Raw genomic sequence first — 27,004 nt, 5'->3', positions numbered from 1 at the left:
TTGAAAACTGGAATCAATAGCCCTTAATAGTAGTTATCGAAATCAGTAACTGTCATTTTCGAAATATTAAGGGAATATGGGGTACCCCATAAGAAGTAAAATTTGCGTAAATTACTTGTTGCGATATAAAAGCTACAAATTAGGCGGTGCCTGAATTTTGAAAACTGGAATCAATACCCTTACTAATACCTATCGAACACAACAACTGTCATTTTCGAAATATTAAGGGAATATGGGGTACCTCACAACAAACTTTGAAAATGATCAAAATTGCGTAAATGTATTGTTGCGATATAAAAGCTACATATTAGGCGGTGCCTGAATTTTGAAAACTGGAATCAATAGCCCTTAATAGTAGTTATCGAAATCAGTAACTGTCATTTTCGAAATATTAAGGGAATATGGGGTACCCCATAAGAAGTAAAATTTGCGTAAATTACTTGTTGCGATATAAAAGCTACAAATTAGGCGGTGCCTGAATTTTGAAAACTGGAATCAATAGCCCTTAGTAATACCTATCGAACACAACAACTGCCATTTTCGAAATATTAAACGAATATGAGGTACCCCATAAGAAGTAAAATTTGCGTAAATTCCTTGATGCGATATAAAAGCTACAAATTAGGCGGTGCCTGAATTTTGAAAACTGGAATCAATAGCCCTTAATAATACCTATCGAACTCAAAAACTGTCATTTTCGAAATATTAAGGGAATATGGGGTACCTCACAACAAACTTTGAAAATGATCAAAATTGCGTGAATGTATTGTTGCGATATAAAAGCTACAAATTAGGCGGTGCCTGAATTTTGAAAACTGGAATCAATAGCCCTTACTAATACCTATCGAACACAACAACTGTCATTTTCGAAATATTAAGGGAATATGGGGTACCTCACAACAAACTTTGAAAATGATCAAAATTGCGTAAATGTATTGTTGCGATATAAAAGCTACAAATTAGGCGGTGCCTGAATTTTGAAAACTGGAATCAATAGCCCTTAATAGTAGTTATCGAAATCAGTAACTGTCATTTTCGAAATATTAAGGGAATATGGGGTACCCCATAAGAAGTAAAATTTGCGTAAATTACTTGTTGCGATATAAAAGCTACAAATTAGGCGGTGCCTGAATTTTGAAAACTGGAATCAATAGCCCTTAATAATACCTATCGAACACAATAACTGTCATTTTCGAAATATTAAAGGAATATGAGGTACCCCATAAGAAGTAAAATTTGCGTAAATTCCTTGATGCGATATAAAAGTTACAAATTAGGCGGTGCCTGAATTTTGAAAACTGGAATCAATAGCCCTTAATAATACCTATCGAACTCAAAAACTGTCATTTTCGAAATATTAAGGGAATATGGGGTACCTCACAACAAACTTTGAAAATGATCAAAATTGCGTGAATGTATTGTTGCGATATAAAAGCTACAAATTAGGCGGTGCCTGAATTTTGAAAACTGGAATCAATAGCCCTTACTAATACCTATCGAACACAACAACTGTCATTTTCGAAATATTAAGGGAATATGGGGTACCTGACAACAAACTTTGAAAATGATCAAAATTGCGTAAATGTATTGTTGCGATATAAAAGCTACAAATTAGGCGGTGCCTGAATTTTGAAAACTGGAATCAATAGCCCTCAATAGTAGCTATCGAAATCAGTAACTGTCATTTTCGAAATATTAAGGGAATATGGGGTACCCCATAAGAAGTAAAATTTGCGTAAATTTCTTGTTGCGATATAAAAGCTACAAATTAGGCGGTGCCTGAATTTTGAAAACTGGAATCAATAGCCCTTAATAATACCTATCGAACACAACAACTGTCATTTTCGAAATATTAAGGGAATATGAGGTACCCCATATCTGAAATACAATTGGAAATTTCTGAAATACAATTAGAAATTTCTGAAATACAATTGGAAATGGTATAGTGTGGCTTTTTGTTTTCACATAGTTTTATTTACAAATGCATTCTCACCAATTAGGTTGCCGACAACTGAGTCAGGTCTTTGACAGAGTTTCCAATCTATGTATATTCATCTATATACCTTACATAACGATACTTATGTAAATAAATAAAAAATCCAAATAAAAACAAAAATTTTAAATGTTTGAAAAAAATATAAAGTCGTGAGAATTTATTAGTACATAGTTTTGTGACTGTATTCTTCGGTAGCTATTATCAGTGGCTACTGATTCCAATTTTCAAATTTCAGGCACCACCTAATTTGTAGCTTTTATATCGCATCAAGAAATTTACGCAAATTTTACTTCTTATGGGGTACCTCATATTCCCTTAATATTTCGAAAATGACAGTTTTGTGTTCGATAGGTATTATTAAGGGCTATTGATTCCAGTTTTCAAAATTCAGGCACCGCCTAATTTGTAGCTTTTATATCACAACAATAAATTACGCAAATTTTACTTCTTATGGGGTACCTCATATTCCCTTAATATTTCGAAAATGACAGTTACTGATTGCGATAACTACTATTTAGGTCTATTGATTCCAGTTTTCAAAATTCAGGCACCGCCTAATTTGTAGCTTTTATATCGCAACAAGTAATTTACGCAAATTTTACTTCTTATGGGGTACCTCATATTCCCTTAATATTTCGAAAATGACAGTTACTGATTTCGATAACTACTATTTAGGGCTATTGATTCCAGTTTTCAAAATTCAGGCACCGCCTAATTTGTAGCTTTTATATCGCAACAATACATTTACGCAATTTTGATCATTTTCAAAGTTTGTTGTGAGGTACCCCATATTACCTTAATATTTCGAAAATGACAGTTGTTGTGTTCGATAGCTATTATTAAGGTCTATTGATTCCAGTTTTCAAAATTCAGGCACCGCCTAATTTGTAGCTCTTATATCGCAACAAGTAATTTACGCAAATTTTACTTCTTATGGGGTACCTCATATTCCCTTAATATTTCGAAAATGACAGTTACTGATTTCGATAACTACTATTAAGGGCTATTGATTCCAGTTTTCAAAATTCAGGCACCGCCTAATTTGTAGCTTTTATATCGCAACAATACATTTACGCAATTTTGATAATTTTCAAAGTTTGTTGTGAGGTACCCCATATTACCTTAATATTTCGAAAATGACAGTTGTTGTGTTCGATAGCTATTATTAAGGTCTATTGATTCCAGTTTTCAAAATTCAGGCACCGCCTAATTTGTAGCTTTTATATCGCAACAAGAAATTTACGCAAATTTTACTTCTTATGGGGTATTTCTTATTTCGTTAATTTTTCGAAAATGACAGTTCTTGTGTTCGATAGCTATTATTAAGGGCTATTGATTCCACTTTTCAAATTTCAGGTACCGCTCGATTTGTAGCTTTTATATCGCAACAAGAAATTTACGCAATTTTGATCATTTTCAAAGTTTGTTGTGAGGTACCCCATATTCCTTTAATATTTAGAAAATGACAGTTGTTGTATTCTATAGCTATTATTATGGGCTATTGATTACAGTTTTTAAATTTTATACACTGGCCAATTTTTAGATTTTAAAGGACCAAAAGTTAAAAACACTATATAAAATATTGATTTTTTTTATTGTTGAATATTTCATTAATTAATTAAAGATCGAAAGTGACTAACAATAAATTAGGGTCCTGAGGTATTGTACTATTCATTGTCGTTAAAAAAAATAAATTTCGTCTATAACTATCGTGTTGGTAAAGTCTCAAACGTACCCATATATTTGTCATTTTTTATTTACATTTATTGTTATGTTTTTACACGCACGTGCTAACAATAAAAAAAAAAGTTGTTTACCATGCGGTTGATTTACAAAAACATGAAAAAGTATTGTTAAAAATCTTGTTTTGTTCACGGCGATAAAGTTTGTGACCTAGAGATGAGACACTCCGATTTGTCAAACAAAATACATTACTTGAATGTATTTTGTTGTTGCAAGAGTTTTTGACAATGACGTCTCGTCTATATCTTACCTGTGATTTCATTTGAAGTTTCTACAATATTCATTTTCCAATCCGACTTTTTTTAAGAAAATTTTAAAAATCTGCAAACCTTTAACTCCTGTTTATACTTGACAAATATTTATCATAATAATTGACGTTTATTGTCAAGACAATGTTGACTGTGCAAAAGCACTAAAACAATTTTGTCATAACGAAGCAATAATACTAATAAATGGGGACTATACCTGATAATTTTTTATCTTGACAACCATTTTGACGTTTATCAAACGTAAAATTTATTAGTATTTTTGCTTCGTTATGACAAAATTGTTTTAGTGCTTTTCCTCATACAACTTTGCCTTTAGATCAGAGAAAGGCAACCTATACTATTGCATTTTACGATTGTATTAGTTATACACTCTCTCCGCTCTGACCACGAATCGGTGTTGCCAGTAAACTTTCGTCGCTTTTCCCCAATTTTATATATGTAGTTTGACATTTGTGCGTGCTATTTTTATAATCAGCTGTGCTGCCGATGGCACCTTATTAAATGCACCTTGACCTGCTTGTTTGAGTTCTCAAGCTAGACTCAAGGCGAATTTATACAAGGTGGAGTCCAAAGTAAATTAATAAAGTAGCGACCAAGGCGAATTTATACAAGGTGCTATCAGTTCTACAAATACAACAATTGGTCTTAACAAATGTCAAAAAACAAAAATGAAAAAATAAACAAATATGTATTAAAACTTAATGTAGTGTAGATAATTGTATAGTGAGAGCTTTACTTATTTATGTAAAAATTAAATAGTTTGTTAATACGATTAGAATATGTAGATATTTAAATATAAAAACAAGCTTTGACAACTGTTAAAACCAAAAAGCGAAAAAAAAAATTATCAGCTGTTTGACTGACTCCACCTTGTATAAATTCGCCTTGGTAGCGACAGTACTACAACAAATACAACATTTACAAAAACCACAAGCAATTTTGTTTTTGGTTTAACTTGGGGGTTACACGATCAAGTTTTGCCTTTCAAGTTTTAATACACTCACACTTTTTTACTAATACACTCACACTTTTAAGAATTGAAACGAACTTGCATTCAATTTCACATTCAAGTTGGTGTTCAATTTTTCATTCAAGAAAACAGCTGATTACATTTTTATGTCCAATTTGTACTAAAATTGTTTTCAAGTTGCGTGCTGCCTACGTCACCGCTTTCAATTTTTATAAATTTTGACAAACAGTATATGTAAAAGACTATCAAGAAAAACTTGATCGTGTGGCTGCAGTGTAAGGTCTGAGCTGTCAAAGTTGCCTGTTGTTGTTTTTGCTTTTGGGCTTGTTGTATTTTTCGCCACAACAACCACAAGTCAATTGACAGTTCAGACCAAGGTGCATTTAATAAGGTGCCATCGGCAGCACAGCTGATTATAGAAATAGTACGCACAAATGTCAAACTACATATATAAAAAATATTCGCAGGTACGCCCGTATGTCAAACTCTATATATAAAAAATAAGTGAATTCGCCTGTATTTATTTCAATTCGCCACTGCTGTCACCTTGTTAAATACGCCTTGGTTCAGACTTAATAAAAAAAATAGTCAGCTGTTCTACTGAGTCTACTTTATTAATTTACTTTGGTGGAGTCAGTCAATCAGCTGATTACTCTTTTTTCGCTTGTTTGGTTCTAACACCTGTCAAAGCTTGTTTTTATACTTCAATATCTACATATTCTAAGCTAATTAACAAAATATTTATATTTTGCATAAATAAGTAAAGCCCTCACTATTCAATTATCTACACTATATTTAGTTTTAATACATATTTGTTTAATTTTTAATTTCTGTTTTTTGACATTTGTTAAGACCATTTGTTGTTTTTGTAGAACTACCATCACCTTGTATAAATTCGCCTTGGCTAGACTGATTAAAAGTTGTTTATTTCTCTACAATCAGGGTTCCCAAATTTTTTTCGAGACTTATCCCCAAATTTAAATTTTTCATCCCCGAAATTCCCCAAAAAACAGTTTGTGATATCCCCAAAAATGCCCAGTAAAAATACTAGTATAATTTTAATTCATACATATTTATATGTACTTTATTTGTTCTACAATTCTTTTTTATTTATGTAGTGCATGTATAATAATTTAAAAAATATAATATAAAATATATTATAATACATATATCAAGGTTACTTATATTAAAAAAAAATAAAAATTACACAAAACGTTATATTTTTAACAAACTATAACCAACTGTAAGTAAACTCAGAGTGTAATTTTCCATTTAATTTTGAATACCCTTCTTTATATACATTTAAATTTCAGATTTTATTCCATAAGAATAAATGGCAGTTTTATTTTTTGCCATTTTGAACGTTACAAATTCTTCTTCTAAAGCAAACATTCAAGTCTATTGATAACACATAATAACAAGGATTGTCAGTATAAAATGTCAAATAGCATATTGTTGAAATTCTACGACTTATCAGACTTAAAGTTCAATGTTTTCTTTCGATTTTAAAATATTCTCTTACAATAATTAAATAAAACAATTCAATATACGAAAAATAAAACGAAAAAATAAAAATCCCCAAAAAGATTACAAAAATCCCCAAAACATACAATATTTCCCCAACTGTTCCCCATATCCCCAAACCCAATTATTTATTCCCATTTACAAAATGAAATCCCCAATTTGGGGAAAAATCCCCTAATCTGACAACACTGTCTACAATGCGTGTGCACACGTACGTAAGATTTTATTATTCTTCTTTAAACTTGCATTCGCGTTTACACACAAAGATTTTTATTGCAGACAATTTGTACATTAATGTGCATGTTTGTGTGTATGTAGGTATTACGAAAACACAAAACGAATTGCAAGTACATCAGTGTGTACCCCTTTCTATGCCTCTTGCCTCTCTTGCATATAAACTTTATATTATAAAGTAAACTTTCATGCGAGGAAAATCTTCATGTGTAAACGGCGACTTAGATGCTAACGTGCTACAGTTTATTACAACCATGTTTTTAGTACACAAATTTGTTCAAGTGTAAACATAACAAACCTCAACAATATTATTAAATGTTATTGTTGGTGAGTTTTTATTTTTGTTGGTACAATAAAATTGAAAGTTCAGAATTTTAAAATAATTTTTTTGGATAAATTTTTATTTTGTGGGACAATATAGTTATGCGCATTATACTGGTTGCTTAGGCCAGATAATCAAGAAACCTTTTCTCAAATTCTTTAGGATATCTAAAGAAGATAATTCAACATTTATTCATGTTGTTCCATCATTGAAATAAACAATAATAGCGGTATTCACATTGTACAGTACTTGGCCTGGTAATGGAGTAAAAGAGCACAATATCAAAAAACAAAATACATTAGAAATTGAAATGTTTGTCAATAAATAGCTTTTCTGCTTTTTTACTAGGCCAAATACTCTAAATTGCGAATACCACTAATATAAGCAAAACTAAACAAAATTTTAAAGCAATATAATGTTAAATTAAAGCTATTGAGAAAATTTTATTTTTTAAACAAATCGTTAAGTCAAATATTAATTGTATTAATTATGTATATTAATATTAAATAACGTTTCAAGAAAGTAATATAATGTTAAAAAAAATTTTTAAAACAAATCGTTAAGTCAAATATTAATTGTATTATGTATACAGTAGTTTTAACTTACCTGCCTTTCACTTAAGAGCATTTTGCATATAAGTGCACAAAACTTGTGTTTTGTATATTTATTTACCAAAGTCTTAATAAACTAAAAATGTTAAAACATATGGCAATGCTTAAAATCTTATTTGCAAATAGTGTCGTTAATCAGGAATTGTTTTCGTGAGTTAGCTATTCGCAAATAAAAAATTAATTCACTGTTTATGCGGCAAATTTTTCGGAACAAATCAAGATCTCCGTAACAGTTTATATTTTCATAATTTTTTTTCTGTTAATATTCACATTTTCTGTATTGTCGGTCTTCGGCCGGGTGAAGGGACTTTTAACTCGCTAAAATCACTTTTCCGGTATATCAAAATTTTCTGAAGTACTGTCATATAAATTCAAAAAGGAATTTTTGGTTCACAATATTAATAAACTGTACCATATTATATATCATATTAGAGGTATAGTCAAGCACTATTCAATGATACCCATAACGATCAGTTTGTTTTCCAAATATATGAGAAATGTACAATTATATGTATTGACTTTAAATTCCTATAACTCTTAAACTAAGAGAGAGCAGGCAAAAATATTAACGTTTTTGTGCTTCTAATTATTTGCGAATAAGCCGTGCGTATAAACGTAGTATTAGGGTATAATAAAAGTTGCTAGTAAATCGTATAGTAAAATTAATATTATAATTGGTTATCATGCATCCAGTATTAACTTCCAGGTTATATGTTTATTATACGTAGAGACGAGACACTCCGATTTGTCAAACAAAAATACAACACATCATCGAAATTTTACTATTTTAAAACGCTTTTTACCACTTTTACGAAAATAATTTTAAAAAGAGAAAATAACCTTTTAAACCATATATGTTTCATTAATAATAGTGAAAAGTAATAACTACTTAAAATTGTACCACACAAAAACGTGTGGCCTATTTATATATAAGATAACTTAATATTTTTATTATTGAAAAACGTCCTTTATTCAAAACTGTTAATTTTTGTTGTAGAAAGGAAACACATAAAAAACCAAAAAAAAACAAATTAAACATTGTTGAAACAAGTCTGTTTTTTCTATGAATTTTCTGATTAATTGGATAACCATTTTTTCGGTGTATTTGTATACCATTTAAAACTCACCACACAAGGTTATATTAAACAAAAAAATTGCATTTTTTCCGTTTTGTTTTCTTTACATCAATTCAGTAATTTTTTGGCCATGCATAGTCGTGTTTTCTGCAGAAATTTCTTGTGAAGTGTGAATAATTATGTTTTATTAAAGATAATTAATTAAGAAAATAATATTAAAGTGTGAAAAATTCAATATTGTTATAGGTATTTCAAAATTTTATGAAAAAAGTCCATAAAAATGTAAAAAGATAATGCAAAATATGTTCATGAAAATGTTTCGTTAATGTTGACCAACCAACAAACGCTATAAACTAAAATGATGGAAATTTAATAAAATTGTTTAATTGTGAAGTTTAAAGGATTGTTTATTAAATATATACATAAGTTGTATTGTTTTTTTTAATATTTTTATCAGAAAATTATATCAAACGTAGTTGTTATTTTAGGGGCTACACCTCTCCACTTTATATCTGTATCTTTCAAGTGATTTTGTTGTTGTGCGGTAAATTATAATACAGACGACCGAATACTGATCATAAAAAAATTAAAAAAAATTGTGGTTTTTGTTTGTCACTTGAAAAATATTTGCACTGTGACTCACTTTCTAATAATTTTCTAAATTTAATGATAATAAGGAAAAAATATGACAAACAAAACTGTTGTTTTTTTATTTTATCTAACCTACATCTATTGAAGTAGTGGGGAATGTACAAATCTTAATAATTATAATGTATGTATATATTCTAAAAAGCAACAGTAAAGCTAATACAAGAAAATTATTTTTTTTAAAGCTGCTTTTGAATTTTTGAGAGTCCTTTGTATACTTTATTGTCGTTTATTTAATTTTCGGTGCTGTCAAGTGTCGTTGTTGACATCGACATCGACGTCGTCGTCATTGTTTTCGTCGTAAAAAAAGTCAAAAAAACTCACGAGCAGACGCAGCAGAACAGGAATGTATCTAGTGACAAAAATTGTGTTGATTTTGCGACCAAAGTGCATACGCATAGATAGAAATTAAAAATTGTTTGCCGAGTTTAAAATTGTGTTAATTTCCAAAAATAATAATTTAAATTATAACAATTTAATCAAAGTAAATCAATTAAATTGCCATAGATATTTGTCACATCTAAAGGTACACAAAACATAGAAAAGAGCACTCAAAATAATACTTGAAAACAGATTTGGGTCTGGCTGGCTAGTTAAAAAAAATCAAATACCTCAAAAGTGTCAAAAAGTTATAGAAATACGTCGGATTGGTGTATGCTTAATTCATTTTTAATAATTAGTTTCTATTTTTTAGTGCGTATTTAAATAAAGTCAAAAGCAGTTAAAGCATTGAATATTTAAGATAAAAAGTTAATGAGAACGAAAGTTATAAAAGAAAAAGAACAGCAGTAACAACAATAATTACAAAAAGAAAACGAATAATAACAGCAACAATAAAGCACCACGGCTGAACCGACATATAATAAAATAACGAAAAAATAGAAAGCAAAGAGAGAGAGAGGAATAACAGACAAAAGCAAACAAGGAAGAAAGAAGCAGCAATCAACGAATCAAACTAGCAAACAACAAACAAACGAAATCGCACACTTTACAGCCAGCAACATTTTAAGGCTTCACTCAAAAAAGTTGAGGGTGTTGCCTGTATAGAATTTATTGGTTTGTTGTTTCTGTTCGCGTTAATAAGGTGTGCGTGCAACCCGAGGAGGAAGAACACATAGTATACAAACAAAATACAAAGGTATAAACTCATAAAGGGCACTACATTTCAATACGAATATTGTTAACAATATTTATATTTTAGAAAATTGTTTGATTTGTTGCAACAACAACTAGCTAATCGGCAACCACCATCCAACAACTTTATTATTTCCAAGTCGTGTGTATGGGTGTTGAAATTTCTACAAACAATAGCAACAAAAACCCATAAAAAAGGCCAACTCTTTGTGTATGCGTGTGTTTGAACGCGTGTGTATGGTGTATGCGCTGTTTTGCTAACGTCGTCGACGTTGTTGTGCTGGTGTTGTAAATCTCTTTACCGTAACCTAAGAATAGAAGCGAAAAATTGTCAAAAGATACCTGTTGGTACTACGCTAGGCGTTACCCATAAGTTTCTACATATTCCTTTTTGGGACTTTTTCTCTCTCACATTTTCTCTACTTCGTGTCTTCATCATACAATACAATTTGCCAGAAGTAGCGAAAAAAAGTGTTTTACACAAACAGGCAGAACAATTTCCAACATCTGTATATTGATTTGCTGCCGCAGGTTGTTCATTTAATTTATTTTCTAAAGACTCATCACAACAACAGTTGAACATTATTGTCATTCATCATCAATAAAAATTGTCTTATTGAAGGGTCTCCTCAAAGTAATTTGTAGTAGTGAATATAACTATGGCCGAGGCAGCAGCTAGTGCACCAACAGCAGCGGGTTGTTCCAGCCAGCCACAGCAACAACCGAATAATAATGGTGCTACTGCAGCCATAGTGCATTCGGATAATCCAAATGCCGAAGTTATTCGTGGTCAAATTTTCGAAGTTGGTCCACGTTATCGTCATTTGGCCTACATTGGTGAAGGTGCTTATGGTATGGTGGTGTAAGTATTAACTTTTGTTCATTTATTTGAGTAAATTACTGCTATTATTAAATTTTTGATATTCAAGGATAAGACATCTTATATAACACAACATAAATATTAGTATATATTTTTTTTTAATTCAATTTATAGCAAAATCTTATACAATTTTAATGTTACTTGAGTCTCTAAGTACAAGTGGTTAGAATTAATGTTAGATTTCAATACAAAGATAATGCAATAGTAAAGATACTGAACACATTTTTTAAGATATAAATTATTATTTTCTAATGCTCTTCGTACATAAAACACATTTGTTTTATAATTTTTTTACCACCAACACAGTGATATTGAGTTGGGCTATTCACACCACGCATTTTATTTTTTGGCATATGGGATAACGATGAAATTGTTTGGTAATAGTTCAGGGCTACATGGACAATTATTTTTTTAGGATGCTTACACTATACGCTATAAATAATGTACATATATCATGCAAATCAGACAAGATATATGTATTATAAAATCTAATTATCATATTGTTAATTTAGTGTGAAAAGGCGATAAGTATATTTTTATGAAAAATGGAATGTTAATACGAATCAGAGATTGAAAACGATACATCCATAAATCTAAATGATTATTTGCATATATACATTGTAACAAAATTATTTTTGTTTATGTGGATTCCACATGACGAGTGTTTTTTGTTTATGTCTGAGTTCTTTGTCTTCTATTCTCTCACCATATTTGTATAAGCGAGTTTATTTTCCGTATCCTATGAAGATATACCCTTTGTATTTAAAAAAATTATTTTTTAAAGTTTTCACTGATAACCTTTTGAGTCCATTAAAAACTACAACATAGTTTTTCGTTCACTTTTTGCATTTATATCTTCATTATACCTGATAGATTTCAATTCGTTGGCTATAATTTCAGCAACTCAATATCGAAACATTGTTTTAGTGCAATATTAAATTCATAATATTCATGAATGATATTAATGAATATATTGGAAGCTTGCTATGTCAAACTAATATATTTGTGGACGATATAAATTTAATATTTCCAGGTGATAAACAATTTCTTGATTGTCATGAGGCAAATATTAATTATACTCTGCTACAAGCTTCTAATTGGGCGTTTCGAAAAAGAGTTAAATTCAACACGAACAGGACAAGAGTTATAGTTTTAGGGTTTGCTAGAAATACTACGTATGACTTTATGAACATCTCATTTGACAATGTTGTATTCAGTTTGTTGATGCCGTGAATTGTTTGGGGGTGATAATTTAATTTTATGAAACACATATTGCTTTTTACCTATTCGGATTAGATTATCTACTCATCACATACATTCATTCTTTATTGCCTTGAAGTCGTTAGCGGTACTATTAAAACCAATATTACAAAATGGAGAAAAGTGAATTACGTATGCTTATTAAGCTTTATTTTTTTGCGGAAAAAAACCTCACTCAAACCAAGGCTAAGCTTGATAATTACTATGGAAATTCTGAACCATCACTTTCAATGGTAAAAAGAGGTTTACTAAATTTCGTTGTGGCCGTACTAGCACGGAAGATGCCGAACGTTCTGGACGCACAGTTGAAGTATCTACACGATATGGTGTTGGCTGATCGGAGATTAAAGTAGCCAGATTTTGTGGAAGCCATAGGCAGAGACCAAACAGCAGTCAAAACAGTGGGTTACAATATGAACTTAGTCCAAAATGTATATCAAGTGCTGCAGGAACTGAATGAGCAGAAACAAGAGATAATACAATTATTTCGGAAATAAGTAGCACTTTTAAAAAGTTTCCTCTTGTTTCGGATTATGCCGAATATTATGTTGGAATCGGTTTCGGACTGAAAACCCCTATTTCATTCGGATTCTACAAATCCAACAAAGTAACTGCTATTAAAGATCTGTGTAGTTATTTACTCGTTCAGACTGATCTATATTTGGCAATATGACAAATCGAAATTAATTTTATTATTAACAATTTCATGTGAATAAACCATGATCATATTCTATAATTAAAAAGTACACAAATAAATGTAAAAATATTAACACAATATGTTATAAAGACATTTAAAGATAGTGACTCAAACTCCATTTAATGACAGCCGTATTCTTAACGATAATATAATTATAACAAAACAGTTGCTAACATCTGTATGTGTGAATATCCACAAGGTAAAGTTAGTTGCAATACAATTTTGCAATACAATTTTGTTCAAATTTGAGTAAATTTTATCTTGATTTTTAACGAGCATTTTGTACGAATAAAAGTAGTACTTCAGTGTTTAAAGTCTATTGGCGTAAATTAATTTGGTATACGGGCCCAGAAGTTATCGCGGCTTAAAAATATTTTTTAATTTAGGGGTTTTTTTCTAAATCCCGGTGCCAAGTGATAGTTTTATATGAAAAACAAAATACATATTAAAAATTGTTGTTTTTGTTTTCCATATAAACTATCACTTACGCCGGTATTTAGAAAATAAGACCCTTAACATTTTAGGATAATTTAAGTGATTTATTAAGTATTAGCGTAAAAAAAACATTGTCAACTCTATTGCAATAAAGAATTATCTTTTACGTTAGTTTTAACAATTAAAACCAAAATTTCTACCTCCTTATTCATAATCAATTTTTAATTTTATAAAAGGTTTATAAAACAGAATTTCCATACAAAATTTGTTTTATAAACCTGTAATAAATTTAAAAATTGATTATGAATAAGGCATCTAGTCTTTAATGGGCCTTTTCGGAAATGCATGAGCTTATGCATCAGCTTATGCTGATGCGCAGACAATGCATCAGACATTTTTGTGATGCTTGTTTGATGGTTTTTTGTGCATCATCTGCTTCACTGTTGCTTTTTAGAACTCAAGACATTTGCAGATGCAGCGCAGTTATGCATTTCCGAAAAGGCCCAATATTACTTACATGCATTCTAAAAATTTGAATTCCGATATACATACATGAATTTTAGAAATATATTTTTGAGTTTAGCTAAGTAAATATAAGTTAGCACAACGGCTCAATAATCGATTTAAGTTTTAAAAAAAATTATACAATGATGCTTTTTATTAGGGTATTCAATTAATCGGGTTTCTGGTTTAATCGGTTAATCGAGCAAATAATTTATCAAGGTTTAGATTTATTCGGTTAATAATCGGTTAATTTTAAATTATTCGATTAATCGAATAATTTCTATTTTCATTTTAAATTGAAAATACAACAATGAATTTTGTGTACAAAAACATAAAAAACAGCAAATGAGGTATTTGAGATCATTTTTGTAAACATATCGCCTATTTGCTGCAACAACGTCATAACTCAAAATCCGTGTTTTATGAACTGAGTAAAAAAAATATGCGCTGTTCTATAATCTTTCATTAGTTCATCAATTATTTTTTGTGTGAGAGTGTTTTTTGTTGTAAACTTCAAAATTAAAATTCATGTTTTCTCGTATATTTGATAAGTAAAAATAAGTACAGATTAGAAAGATATTAACATCTACTATTTATATTTCTGAAATCGCATGATTTGTTGAAAATGTATTTAAGAAATAGTAAAATGTCATAAAATATTCAAAGACGTTTTTCTCGAAACGACTTTTTTTGAATTATGACGTTGTTGCAGCAAATGAGCGATGTGTGAGTTTTTTAGGGTTTTTTTTATAAAAAGATTATAATTTAAACGATTTTTTTCTTTAGATTTAATAAAACTTTTCTAGGAAAAATAAACTCTCTCGCTGATTGTATATTAGGGTGGAGCGATTTTTATTTATTTTCGTAATCGCTTTTGAATACCTTTTTTAACTCCTATACACAAAATATACACAAAAAATTTCATTTGGTGGATCGTATATATAGAGGTGCCCCCACATCATTATAATAATACAAAAATAAATGGCCCTATAAAACGGGGGGAGTGGAAGTCCCCAATGCCCTCCTTATGTCTAGTAGCCTTGGATGTCCTCTATCAGTAAAAAAAAAATAACCAAGTGATTAGGCCCACTTTCCTAAGCTACAAGTACGATGTAGCTTTGGTATAAAAATACCCACTTCGGCATACATATGTGGGTTGTAATACGTATGAAATATGAATTTAGTTTTTCAAGTAAAAATGTGTTGTTTTTTTAATTATTGGATATAATTATATTGACCTAACAATACATAAAAATATTTCAACATAAAATAAAGTTTATAAAGTTTATATTTCTACATAAACTCACTGACTGACTGATTCATCATCGCACAGCCCAAACAGCTGAAGCTAGAATCACGAAAAACGGTGGGTTGCTCCCTCCCCAAAACGATCCGATAAGGGATTTTTGGAAATTCGAACGTTTAGGGGGTAAAAAGGGTAAAAACGGGTAAATTCGGTAACCTTATATCTTCAAAAGTAATAAAGATACAAAAAATCTTAAAATTGCATGTTACTCCATTCAAAAAATAAGCTGACAGGTGTTTCGTACTTTTGCGAAATTCTAAACTTTTAGGGGAGAAAACGGGTAAAAACTGTATTTTGGTACTTTTTTGGCACCCTATGTATCTTTTAGAGCCAGTTTTTGACTTCGTATTTAAATATGAATTATATTTAAGTTCTATTTAAATACGAAAATGAGTTTCTCAGTGCTTTTTTAAATGATACTTAAATGGCCAACGTTGGCCATTTAAATTCTATTTAAGTTTCATAAACTACCATATGTTTTTGACAGCTGACTTTTGTTGTTTGGTTTTTTTTCACTCTATTGTAGTAAAAAAAAAACAAACAACAGCGTCTTGCTAAAAAAAGCGTCTTGCAAAAACTACAATTCCGATGCGGGGCAATTGGAGCTTCTTTTGTGCATTTTCCTACCAATAATTTTATTGTTTAATAAAATTTTTTGATATTTAGTAGTGCTACCATACTTTTATCTTATTTAAATAAGACAAATTATGTAGCACTGAAAAACTCAAACTGTATTTAAATACAACTTAATTTTAAGTTAAAATTAACTAAATACGTATTTAAATAACAAGTCAAAAACTGGGCATTAAACCAATAAACATAGAATCAGATTGTAAATCGTATTATTTACTTATCAAAAAATAAAAAATATAAGTTTGGTACTTTTTTGAAATTCGAACCCTTAAGGGATAAAAATTGTGTTTATTTTTGGTACTTTTTCATAAAATATGTTTTTCAATAATTTGACATAGACATACGAATATTTTATTATGAGCTCCCACCACGTTACAGAAATTTATTTGAATAAAATTTTACCACCTCAATGGGGATAAAAGGTACCAAAAAGGGGATAAAATCGGGAAAATACATTATATTTGAAATTATTAAGCCAATATTGATAATTTTTTTAACGTTGGTTCCTGGATTCATACAAAAATTAACTAACAGGGTGTTATTTGGAACTCGAGTACCAAGGTGCATATTGGGCCAAATTCGGGTAAACAGTACTTTTTTTGGTACTTTTTTTAAAACATATTTATTCTTGGGCACATTAACACAGATTTTAATATTTTGAGACATTACAATTTTGGCAAAATGGAATATTTTTAAATTTCAAACTTGAGGGGTTTTAAATTATTTCAGTTATCGACATTAAAGTTAGCTGATATGTATCTGAGTGAAGTTAGTGTTAGGAATAGGGTATAATATTTGGGTACCAAAATGTGAGAACTGAACCATAGGTACTTTTTTATTCATCTAATGGTACTTTTTCAATTTTATATGACAATGACTTAGAAACATGAAATTAAGCATATATGGTCCTAAGTGAGTGAAAATTCTAAGGGGCGACTTTTTGGCACTTCTTCTTAATTCGAATGGTACTTTTTGAAATTTCTTCACCAATGAACCCAGAAACATGACATAAAGCTTACATGGGCCTGAGTGAGTGGGAATCCACAAGTGGCTGCTTTTTGGTACTTTTTCTATATTCTAATGGTACTTTTTGAATTTTCTGTAATAATGGACATACAAATATGAAATTAAGCGTATATGGTCCTAAGTGAGGACCATATATGGGGAGACTTTTTGGTAATTTTTTTATTTCTAATGGTACTTTTTTGAATTTTCTATAACAATAGACTTTTTAGTACTTTTTCTTTATTCGAATGGTACTTTTTGTAATTTTTTCACTAATGAACCTAAAGCCATGAAATTAATCTTATATGGACCCGAGTGAGTGGGCAACCACAAGCGGGTGATTTTTGGTACTTTTTATATATTCTAATGGTACTTTTTTAATTTTTTGTAATAATGTGGACATAGAAATATGAAATTAGGCGTATATGGTCCCAAGTGAGTAAAATTTCAAGGGCATACTTTTTCTTTATTCTCATGGTACTTTTTTGAATTTCCTATAATAATGGACCTAGAGTTTCCAAAAAATCGAAGAATTTCAAAACCGCGGTTTCGGTTTTGTGATAATTTATTAAATATTATATATTATAGAAACAAAATTAGTTGATAATATAATATAGGAAATGATATACAAATCTAAAATTTAAACTTGACGGGTTATGGTTTAGTGAATGCGAATTTAATCAATGGTACTACATATTTCCTTATTGCAATGGTACTTTTTGAATATTTTATAATGATAAACCTAAAAATTTTAAATTAGGAACACATTTTGCATTTTCTATAATAATGGACCTAGAAATATGAAATTAGACATTTTCAATTAGATTCACAAAGTGAGACTTGATAGTACTATTTCTTTCTTCTAATTGGGGTGGCGAAGCGCACCGGGTCAGCTAGTAAAGTATAAAATTGTTTAGTGACCATATGAAAAATAGGCCATTTTTTTATTTACAATTGTGTTGGGGCACCTCAAAACATCAAAATAGGTAAGTAATCTTTCGTAGGTTTAACTTACTCATTAAAAGGCAACTTTATATTCCATTGAAAACAAAAAATTTTGATTAATTTTTTTTAATAATTTTTTGATTAATTTTGATCATTTCAAAAAAAAAGTTTCGTCTATACATGTATGTAAATACAAACAAAGTTTCAAATACATGTAAATTAAATATGTTAGTTCCCTGAAGGAAACCTGGGGACAAGTGTCTCCAAGTCACCAGTTTTGTCGACTATTTTGGTGACTATTTAGCGACATTGTCAACGAATCCATCTGTTATGAATTCATACCATGAATTAATCGACACAAAATAATCGGTTTATTTGTTATTTGAAAATCGGCTATTTCAAATTATTCGAACAGTTAACCGTCCTAAATTAATCGGTTAACCGATGAACTGTTAATACCCTATTTTTTTTTTAAAACGATTTTTATTTTTGTTCATTAAATTTGCAAATGTCGGATAACGGATGATCGGATAACGTTTGTCATAAGCTTGCATTTTCGGTTCAGTTTTTAAAAATTTTACTTCAATCATAGTGCAGCAAAACAATGAATATTAAATAATAAAATACTCGCCGTGCTTGAAATAAAATATTGTTTTTATAAAGTGCATGATAACTTGTCTATTTAATACGTTAAAAATATACAAATAGTGAAAAATATTACGTATAACAGATAAAGCTATAATGACAACTTTAACGTTAGAAAAAGGAAAGTATGGCGTTAGTTTGTAGCCTGAGTCACCAAGCAGGAGGCTTCTGAACTCATTGGTTTCTAATCGATATTTTATTCTCGATTCATTTAAAATACGTCAGTCTTGGATACAGTCCCTCCATCTTGCCACTATATCTCAAATTCTATGTTGGGCGTCACAAACTATCTGTGCAATAAATAAATAAAATCTGAAATTACAGATTAAACTGGTTACCTAAACATTCAGCCAATAAAATTCCTTCATATTTATATTAAGCTAAAATGTATTTATGCTCCTATGCTCCTTATAGGAACAACAGGAACCAATATATATATATAAATGTATTTATACATAGTATGTATAAATGGGCATTTCCTCTGATTAGTCAAATAAAATGTCGATAATCATCGTTTTTTATTGAAGATATTTCGATATAATATGGTACATATATTTTTTCGGCCCAAGGACGAAGCCTATTGAAACCTGGCTCACCTAATTTATGAAGGTATCTACACAAATATTGTTCCAATTAAGTGTTATATATACCGAATTCATGTCACCAAATTTTATTATGATCGGTCCATAATTAATCATTGCTCCCATATAAGACCTGCTTCCGTAAATCACTTTAACGTTCATAAATCTCATAAAAATGTTGGTATACATATAAAATTCAACATAAATAACTTTGATATAGACATAAACTATGGTGATCGGTCTATAATTGGTCAAAGCTCCCATATAAGGCCCACTTCGAAAATAACTTACGAATATAAATGATTGAATTTTTAAAAGAAAAATATTTTTTGCTCATTTACTTACTGTGGGGTATTAAATGGTCGGACTTGACCGACGATACTTTCTTACTTGTTTGTTAAAGAAATTCTAATAATAATAAAAAAACATATGGAAACATGGTACGTTCGCAACCGGTACTTAAGCCAATTAAACAAAAACCAATAGAGATATTTTAATGTGTAAATACCGGATAGAGACCTACATTAATACACTTTTAAAATAAATTAATCGCTTTAAAATATTCCGTTCCATTTCGCAGTTTTTTAGATTTTACAAGCCAAAGTTGACTTCTATTTTGCGTACGTTCGTTACCACAAGTTTATAACTATCATTATGGAAACTTAAACTCGATGAAATCCATATTTTGCACTAAACATAGAGCTACCAAAATGCTACCGAATCGCAACAAAAATACTAGGAAAAGTTTTGTTTTCTATATTCCTTTGACATCCAAAGCGTATATATATTTTAAATTATTATTAAAAGTATTCGAATGACGAATATTCTGTGATAAAATAAACATCACTGTTTTAAGATTAATTTTATTAATTTATTTGTATTATCAATTTGTTATATTTTAACAAAATTTAATGATTTTCTATGAGGAAACACTTTTAAATGATTTAAATGAAAAAGATGAAAAGTCAACGTTTTATAAATTAACAAAAGTCAAAAATTTAAAAAGTAGGAATGTTCGAAAAGACGAGTCCAACTTTTGTTTCAACTACATATATCTCTGTATTTCAAAGGACTTTTCAGTGACGTATAGCCCTGTTAATTTTCAAAATAAAGTCCAATTATTAATGCAATAAAAAAACTTTATTTTATCTGAAATATTGCAAAATGATTATAAAAATTCTTTAGATTTTTAAATAGAAACGAGACGTAATTGTCAAAAATCTAAGTTTGTTGTCAAAAACCTATCTCTTGCAACAAAATACATGCTATTTTGTTGTTGTATGAGACATGATTTGTATTATACTCGTCTCTATGTATAATTCTCTATGATTTGGAACTTCATCGTTTGAAGAACTTAGGAACAAAATAATCGTAAATTATTTCGAGGTCATTTTGCGATTAAAATTTTTGTATGTGGTGGAAGAGAAAAAAATATGGTAGAAATGTGTATTTTTTTATTTGTTTTATTTAAACATCTGTGAATTACTAGTTTTAAATAGCTTTAAAAATATTGTTCAATAAATGTTCTTAGTAAAAAGTTCAGAATACCTATTTAGATTGGTTAGAGCTCTGTTAAAAGTTCGTGTACACATTCTATTTTAAGTCTAATTATATTCAAAATGTTTGAAATAAACTTACATTCTCTGTGTCATTCACTTTACTTTTTAGATCTGCCTGTGATACACTAACAAATACAAAGGTGGCGATTAAAAAGATATCACCATTTGAACATCAAACATATTGTCAGCGTACGTTGCGTGAAATCAAAATTCTAACTCGTTTCAAACATGAAAATGTAAGTATAAATTTGCATTAAACTAAATAATTAAACATGGAAAAGAATAATAAATAAATTTTGTATTGTATTTTTTGTTTGTTTTAAATTTCAATCTCAGATCATTGATATACGTGATATTCTGCGTGTGGACAGTATAGAACAAATGCGTGATGTATATATTGTACAGTGTTTAATGGAGACTGATCTATATAAATTACTTAAAACTCAGGTAAGTTCTAAAATTATATAAATTCAAAATTTCATCAATTGTACATTAAACTTAAATTTATGTTTATAATAATTGCAGAGGCTAAGCAATGATCACATCTGCTATTTTCTATATCAAATATTGCGTGGCTTAAAATACATACACTCGGCCAATGTATTGCATAGAGATTTGAAACCAAGCAATTTATTATTAAATACAACGTGCGATTTGAAAGTAAGTTTCTCTTATTGTATATTCGAAATTGAACCTTCTAAACTAATGCTATTGTCTTAATTTATTTGTAGATATGCGATTTTGGTCTAGCCCGTGTTGCTGATCCCGAACATGATCACACTGGTTTTCTTACCGAATATGTGGCCACACGTTGGTATCGTGCACCAGAAATTATGCTCAACTCAAAGGGCTATACCAAATCAATAGATATTTGGTCAGTAGGTTGCATTTTAGCAGAAATGCTTAGCAATAGACCCATTTTCCCAGGCAAACATTATTTAGATCAATTAAATCACATATTAGGTGTATTAGGATCACCCTCCAAAGAGGATCTAGAGTGTATTATAAATGAAAAGGTAAATTAAAAAAAAAAAAAAAAATTTGCAAATATTTAATATTGCAATTAATTTGCTGTTGTTGTTTTGTTGTCTTTTAGGCCCGCAACTATTTGGAGTCATTACCATTTAAACCAAAAGTGCCATGGTCCCGGCTATTCCCCAATGCCGACCCATTGGCTTTAGATTTACTGGGTAAAATGTTAACGTTCAATCCTCACAATAGAATACCCGTTGAAGAAGCATTAGCGCATCCTTATTTGGAACAGTATTACGATCCAGGAGATGAGGTAAGTTAAAGTAAAATGTGAAATTTTATTGCAATATAACGAGCCAACCAATTGTAGTTGTGAATATAAGAAAAGATAAATGTTATAGCTTTAAAAGAATAAAGCCTCTCCTTAATGTCAGACATGTTTTCGTAGAAAGCCAATCAATGTGCAAGTTTATTATGGACTCCAAATAATGCCGAGCAATTTGATATAGTAAAAATTCTTAATAGTCGTGTTATCAATGTAAATTTTAGAATTTAAGATGTCATGATTTGGTTAATGAAAATATATGGCATTTGTTTTATTTAAATTTACACTAAGATCATTAGAGTTCATCCAATTTAATATAAAGTTTAAATGATCATTAAACTCTTCATCAAAAAGAAGAAATATTTCATCTGCAAAAAAATGATTTGCGCATATCATTATCCATTAATGAAATACAATCATTCAAATACATTAAAAACTGAATTGGACCCAGAACTGAGCCATGAGGAACCCCAGAAGTAACAGTTCCAATAATCTACTTAATCTACTAGCAGTCTTAGAGAAATTAATTGTGTCTATAAGTTTTTTTATAAGAATCATATGATTGACTCTATCAAAGGCCTTTGATAGAATCAGAAAAACCATAGTACAATTCTCATGGCGGTCAGGTTTAGTTCTTATTGAGTCAGTTAGAGCTATTAGTAATGAACTTGTGGGAAATAATCTAATTTAATAATATTTACCACGATTTTCGAAATTGATGGTAAAATGCTATTAGCATTTTGAATTATTTATCTGTACAGTAATTATTATTTTTTAAAATATAGAAACTGTAATAATTTTATTAATCTATTGACAAAGATATGATGAATAATAATTTTTAAAAACTTCATAGTTATCGTATTATAACCTGTAGCATTATATTTAATGGAATTCATTGCAATATAAACATCAAATGCTGTAATATTCGATCAAAATGACAAAGTGATTAGGATTCGACTCAACCTTACATTCAAATAACACAGGACCTTCAGTACCTACACATCAAATCTCACATGTGGGTGTTATATAAATCTTTTGAAGCACTTACACTATAATTCTTTCGCGTCTTTCTAAAATTCATCCAATTAACGTAATTTGATAAATGAAACTAATTTGATTCATAGCATCAATAAATTCTATTATGAATTAATTGCTCATTAATTAAATCAACAACAAATTAATTCTATTTAAATAAAAGCCTTTGAATGAAACTAAAAAAAAATTAAATTCTGAATTAAGATTTTAGTAAATTCTATGAATTAATTAATCGATTTTTTTATGTTTGTAATTGTCATTCTTGGAATTACCCAGCAAAAAATATGGAAAAATATGTACAAAAGTCAACCGAAGTGGTTAAAATTTTAGTGAAAACCCAATAAATTCAACATTGTCGTGTCATTAGAGGGATGTTGTTAATTTTTGAAAATTATAATACTGTACAATTTCGGTATTTATATGTATGTTATTTTGTAGTAGTGAAAATGTTCTATTATTTTTGTATTAAAGAAAAGTTATTAATCGTTAATCATAAAATTTGGTTCATTAATCACAGAGATATGAGCAAAAAACCACTACTCATTTGATTTTTGGAAATATTTTCTGGAATGTTGTTTTTTACAAGAAAAAATACTGGAAAATAGTTGGAAAATAGTAATATTAGCAGGAATATATTTTTTTTTTTCAAATTAATAATATTTCAATCGCATTTACAACAAAGAAATTTTGATTGTATCGGCCAGTATCAGAAAAAAAGTTGATTAACCCGACATAAAAAATATTGAATAATTAAATACCGAAGATATTGGCCTAAAAATTCATCATCAATCGAATATTTTGGGAAACTATTTTTTTCTAAGAAGTTATACGGGAATGCATAATTAATATTTTAGTAAGAATTGCACAAAATTTCCCAATTATTGATAAATTCACTGACATTTATTTTAGTAAATTTTTGTTATTTATATACATATGTATGTATTATTTGGATAAATTCACTGAACAATTTTAAAAAGGAATCGAGATCCGATTTTACATACATTTTTTAAATGGTCTGAAACATATAATATATTTTATGATCAAATACATAAGTATAAACTAAATCTGTATTTAAGTTCGAATGTTAAACATTTTGAATATTAATAATAAATATAAATTTTCCGTTTATTTTATATAGCCCGTTGCTGAAGTACCCTTCCGAATTGGCATGGAACTCGACGATCTTCCAAGAGAAACATTAAAAACATTAATTTTCGAAGAAACTCTTAAGTTCAAAGAACGACAACCAGATCAGCAAGCGGTATAAAGTTCTAACATTTAAGACTTTAATAAGGAGCCAAGTGAAAAAATATTTAGAAAACCACAACAAACAACAAAAACACAAAACATACAAGAAAAAACAACAACGTAACCTGCATTTTTTATTTATACATACAACAAAATACACTACACACTATTTGTTCTACTACATAGTGTTTCCAATCACCATCAATCACATCAACTTCTATCATTCGCATTGCAATACAAAACAAACAAAAAAAGAAAACAAATATTTAATTTTATAATATTTGAGAAATTAAAACAAAATATTATTATTGATACTGTGCTAAATGGAAAATGATGTAGATGAGAATTGTTGCCACCGCGTGAGTGCTCCAATTGCTGTTGATGCTGCTGCTACTGAAAATGTTTTAAAAATTTAGTGCTTCACCATCATTGTGATCTTAAACATATACAAACAAACAAAACAAACAAACAAACAAAAAACCAACATACATAAATAAATAATAAATATACATATTTAATTGTACTTTCTCTTTCTTTCCATTGTATTCAAATGTTCGTATTTCTTACTTCTTAAAAAACATAATTATTTCGTTTTTTTATATTATTATTTTTTATTTTTATTATTATATGTTTATTTTTAACTAACAATAAGTTATAAAAAGTAATTCTTTCCTTTTTATTTTGGGTTAATGTTCAATCATTTTGTGAGTGTAGTTAAATCAAAAACAAACAAAACATGCAAATTATTCTAATTATTATTATAATTGTAATTATTGTCTTCATATTAAAAAAAACAACAAACATAAATCGAAACAAAAACCTATTAAAAACAAAGATGAAAAGTGCACGCGATTTATTTGTATTTTTAGAATTTTAAATCATAAAAAAACAAAATATATATTATAATATTAAAGTATGGCAAACAAAAAAAAACAAAAAGAAACGTTTTTAATGAATTGAAAACAAAACAAAAAACATAAATATTATACAATTTACTATATTAATATACATTTCAAATATTAAACAAATCAAACAAACACACTTTTACAAACATTTTATTATTTTATCTTACTCTCTATTGTTACACCCTCACTCTCTCTCTTTTTTTTCATACAACACTCTTAGATTGTTTGAAGAAAAGTTTAAAAGTACTATAGAAGGTAATTGATTACTGACCGGAACTCATAACATGTTGATTCTTAAAGAATTAAATATTCATTAGGGGATCCAAATTATTCACTTTTTCTTGTGTTCAAATAAAACAAATAATTCGAATAATAGGTTTTAAATTGTTCGAGTTATCACGTTATACACATTTTTTGAATTATTCGATAATTTGACTTTTTAATGTAAAAACAACAAAAAACACCTCAAAAATTAAACATTTTTTTTAGGAATCTTAAAAAAATTAACATATTCATATTATCATAATATGGAAAAATTGTTTATATTTGCTTATTGTTGATGTTATGCATATTTTTCCTTGATCTCGAAAGAAACGCAAAGCGAGCGAATGTTCCTCTATATCAAAAACTTTTTTCTATTTACGTTCGCAGAGTAGAAAATAAAGAAACCTAAATTTATCCGCCCTGTTCTGAAAACCGAGCGAATAGTGGAAAAATGTATGTTCTGAAAATCGCTTGTACATTGAAACAGGTTTGTTTACTCGAAAGTAAAATTTGTAAATCATATGGATTCGATTTACAGACCAATTAAATATGTAAATTTGTTTAAAAACGAAAAAGATACATGGAATTAGTTTACATAACAGAGGGGTTATTTGATGACAAGGATTTTGAAAATTATATAACAGGTTTAACAAAATACAAACATTTTAAAATATATTTAAAGTGTGTTACTACTATGAATGCTAGTATAGCAATAAAAAACAAGTATTTTGTATTTCTTTTGTTTATTTTTTATTAAAAAATTCTTGGAACTAATGCACTTTTATTAAAAAAACTTAAATGATTTGCACTTCTCAAGATTAGAAACAAAAAGTAGGTGCTAGATGAAAAATCAGAGGAATATATGGTGTAGGAAATTGTAAAAAATGATCCATATCCATGGATTAAGAGATCTTTCTCAAGTTATCCAATTTCTTTGCAAAAATAAAGTGTTCATCATAAAATAACATTCCTGCTGGTACAAAAAAAAACTTTTTCGTGATTGTAGAAGCGATCTATTTATTATTTTGAGAGGTAGAGATTGTAACTTTAGACTACTTTTGGGATCTCCTATTCATTACACCGAGGTATGGAAAATAGGTCTTTCTCGTATACGGAAGCTTTGAACGACATTCATAGAGACAGCATCAATTCTGCGGTCACAGTTTGCCGAACTACCAGACACAGAAGAACTTGCGGTGATAAAAAGAATAGTTGTCATGACACCTCCAACTTTTCAACAGTGCAGCCTACCCTATTTACTAGGTCAACGGATTTATG

General features: G+C 29.0%; 1 protein-coding gene across 4 annotated transcripts; it reads left to right on the top strand.

Annotated features, from left to right (window-relative positions):
* The first annotated feature begins 8,852 nt into the window (after nucleotides 1-8,852).
* On the top strand, nucleotides 8,853-25,598 carry rl (Mitogen-activated protein kinase rl). Of its 4 annotated transcripts, none has more exons than XM_065499503.1 (9): nucleotides 8,853-8,991; nucleotides 10,088-10,531; nucleotides 10,595-11,389; nucleotides 21,087-21,213; nucleotides 21,314-21,424; nucleotides 21,503-21,637; nucleotides 21,709-21,993; nucleotides 22,074-22,262; nucleotides 24,448-25,598. In XM_065499503.1, exons 3-9 carry the CDS (start codon nucleotides 11,187-11,189, stop codon nucleotides 24,574-24,576), a joined length of 1,179 nt encoding a protein of 392 aa, XP_065355575.1. In that variant the 5' UTR covers nucleotides 8,853-8,991; nucleotides 10,088-10,531; nucleotides 10,595-11,186; the 3' UTR covers nucleotides 24,577-25,598. The 4 variants fall into 4 exon arrangements, with proteins under 4 accessions (XP_065355575.1, XP_065355576.1, XP_065355574.1 ...); XM_065499504.1 differs by having other exon boundaries at nucleotides 10,088-11,058; nucleotides 11,150-11,389; XM_065499502.1 differs by having other exon boundaries at nucleotides 10,088-11,389.
* Nucleotides 25,599-27,004: the final 1,406 nt, after the last annotated feature.

The sequence above is a fragment of the Calliphora vicina genome, chromosome 2, assembly GCF_958450345.1.
Source record: "Calliphora vicina chromosome 2, idCalVici1.1, whole genome shotgun sequence".
NCBI classification, from domain to species: Eukaryota; Metazoa; Arthropoda; class Insecta; order Diptera; family Calliphoridae; genus Calliphora; species Calliphora vicina.
This window is presented reverse-complemented; position numbering and strand designations above follow the sequence as displayed.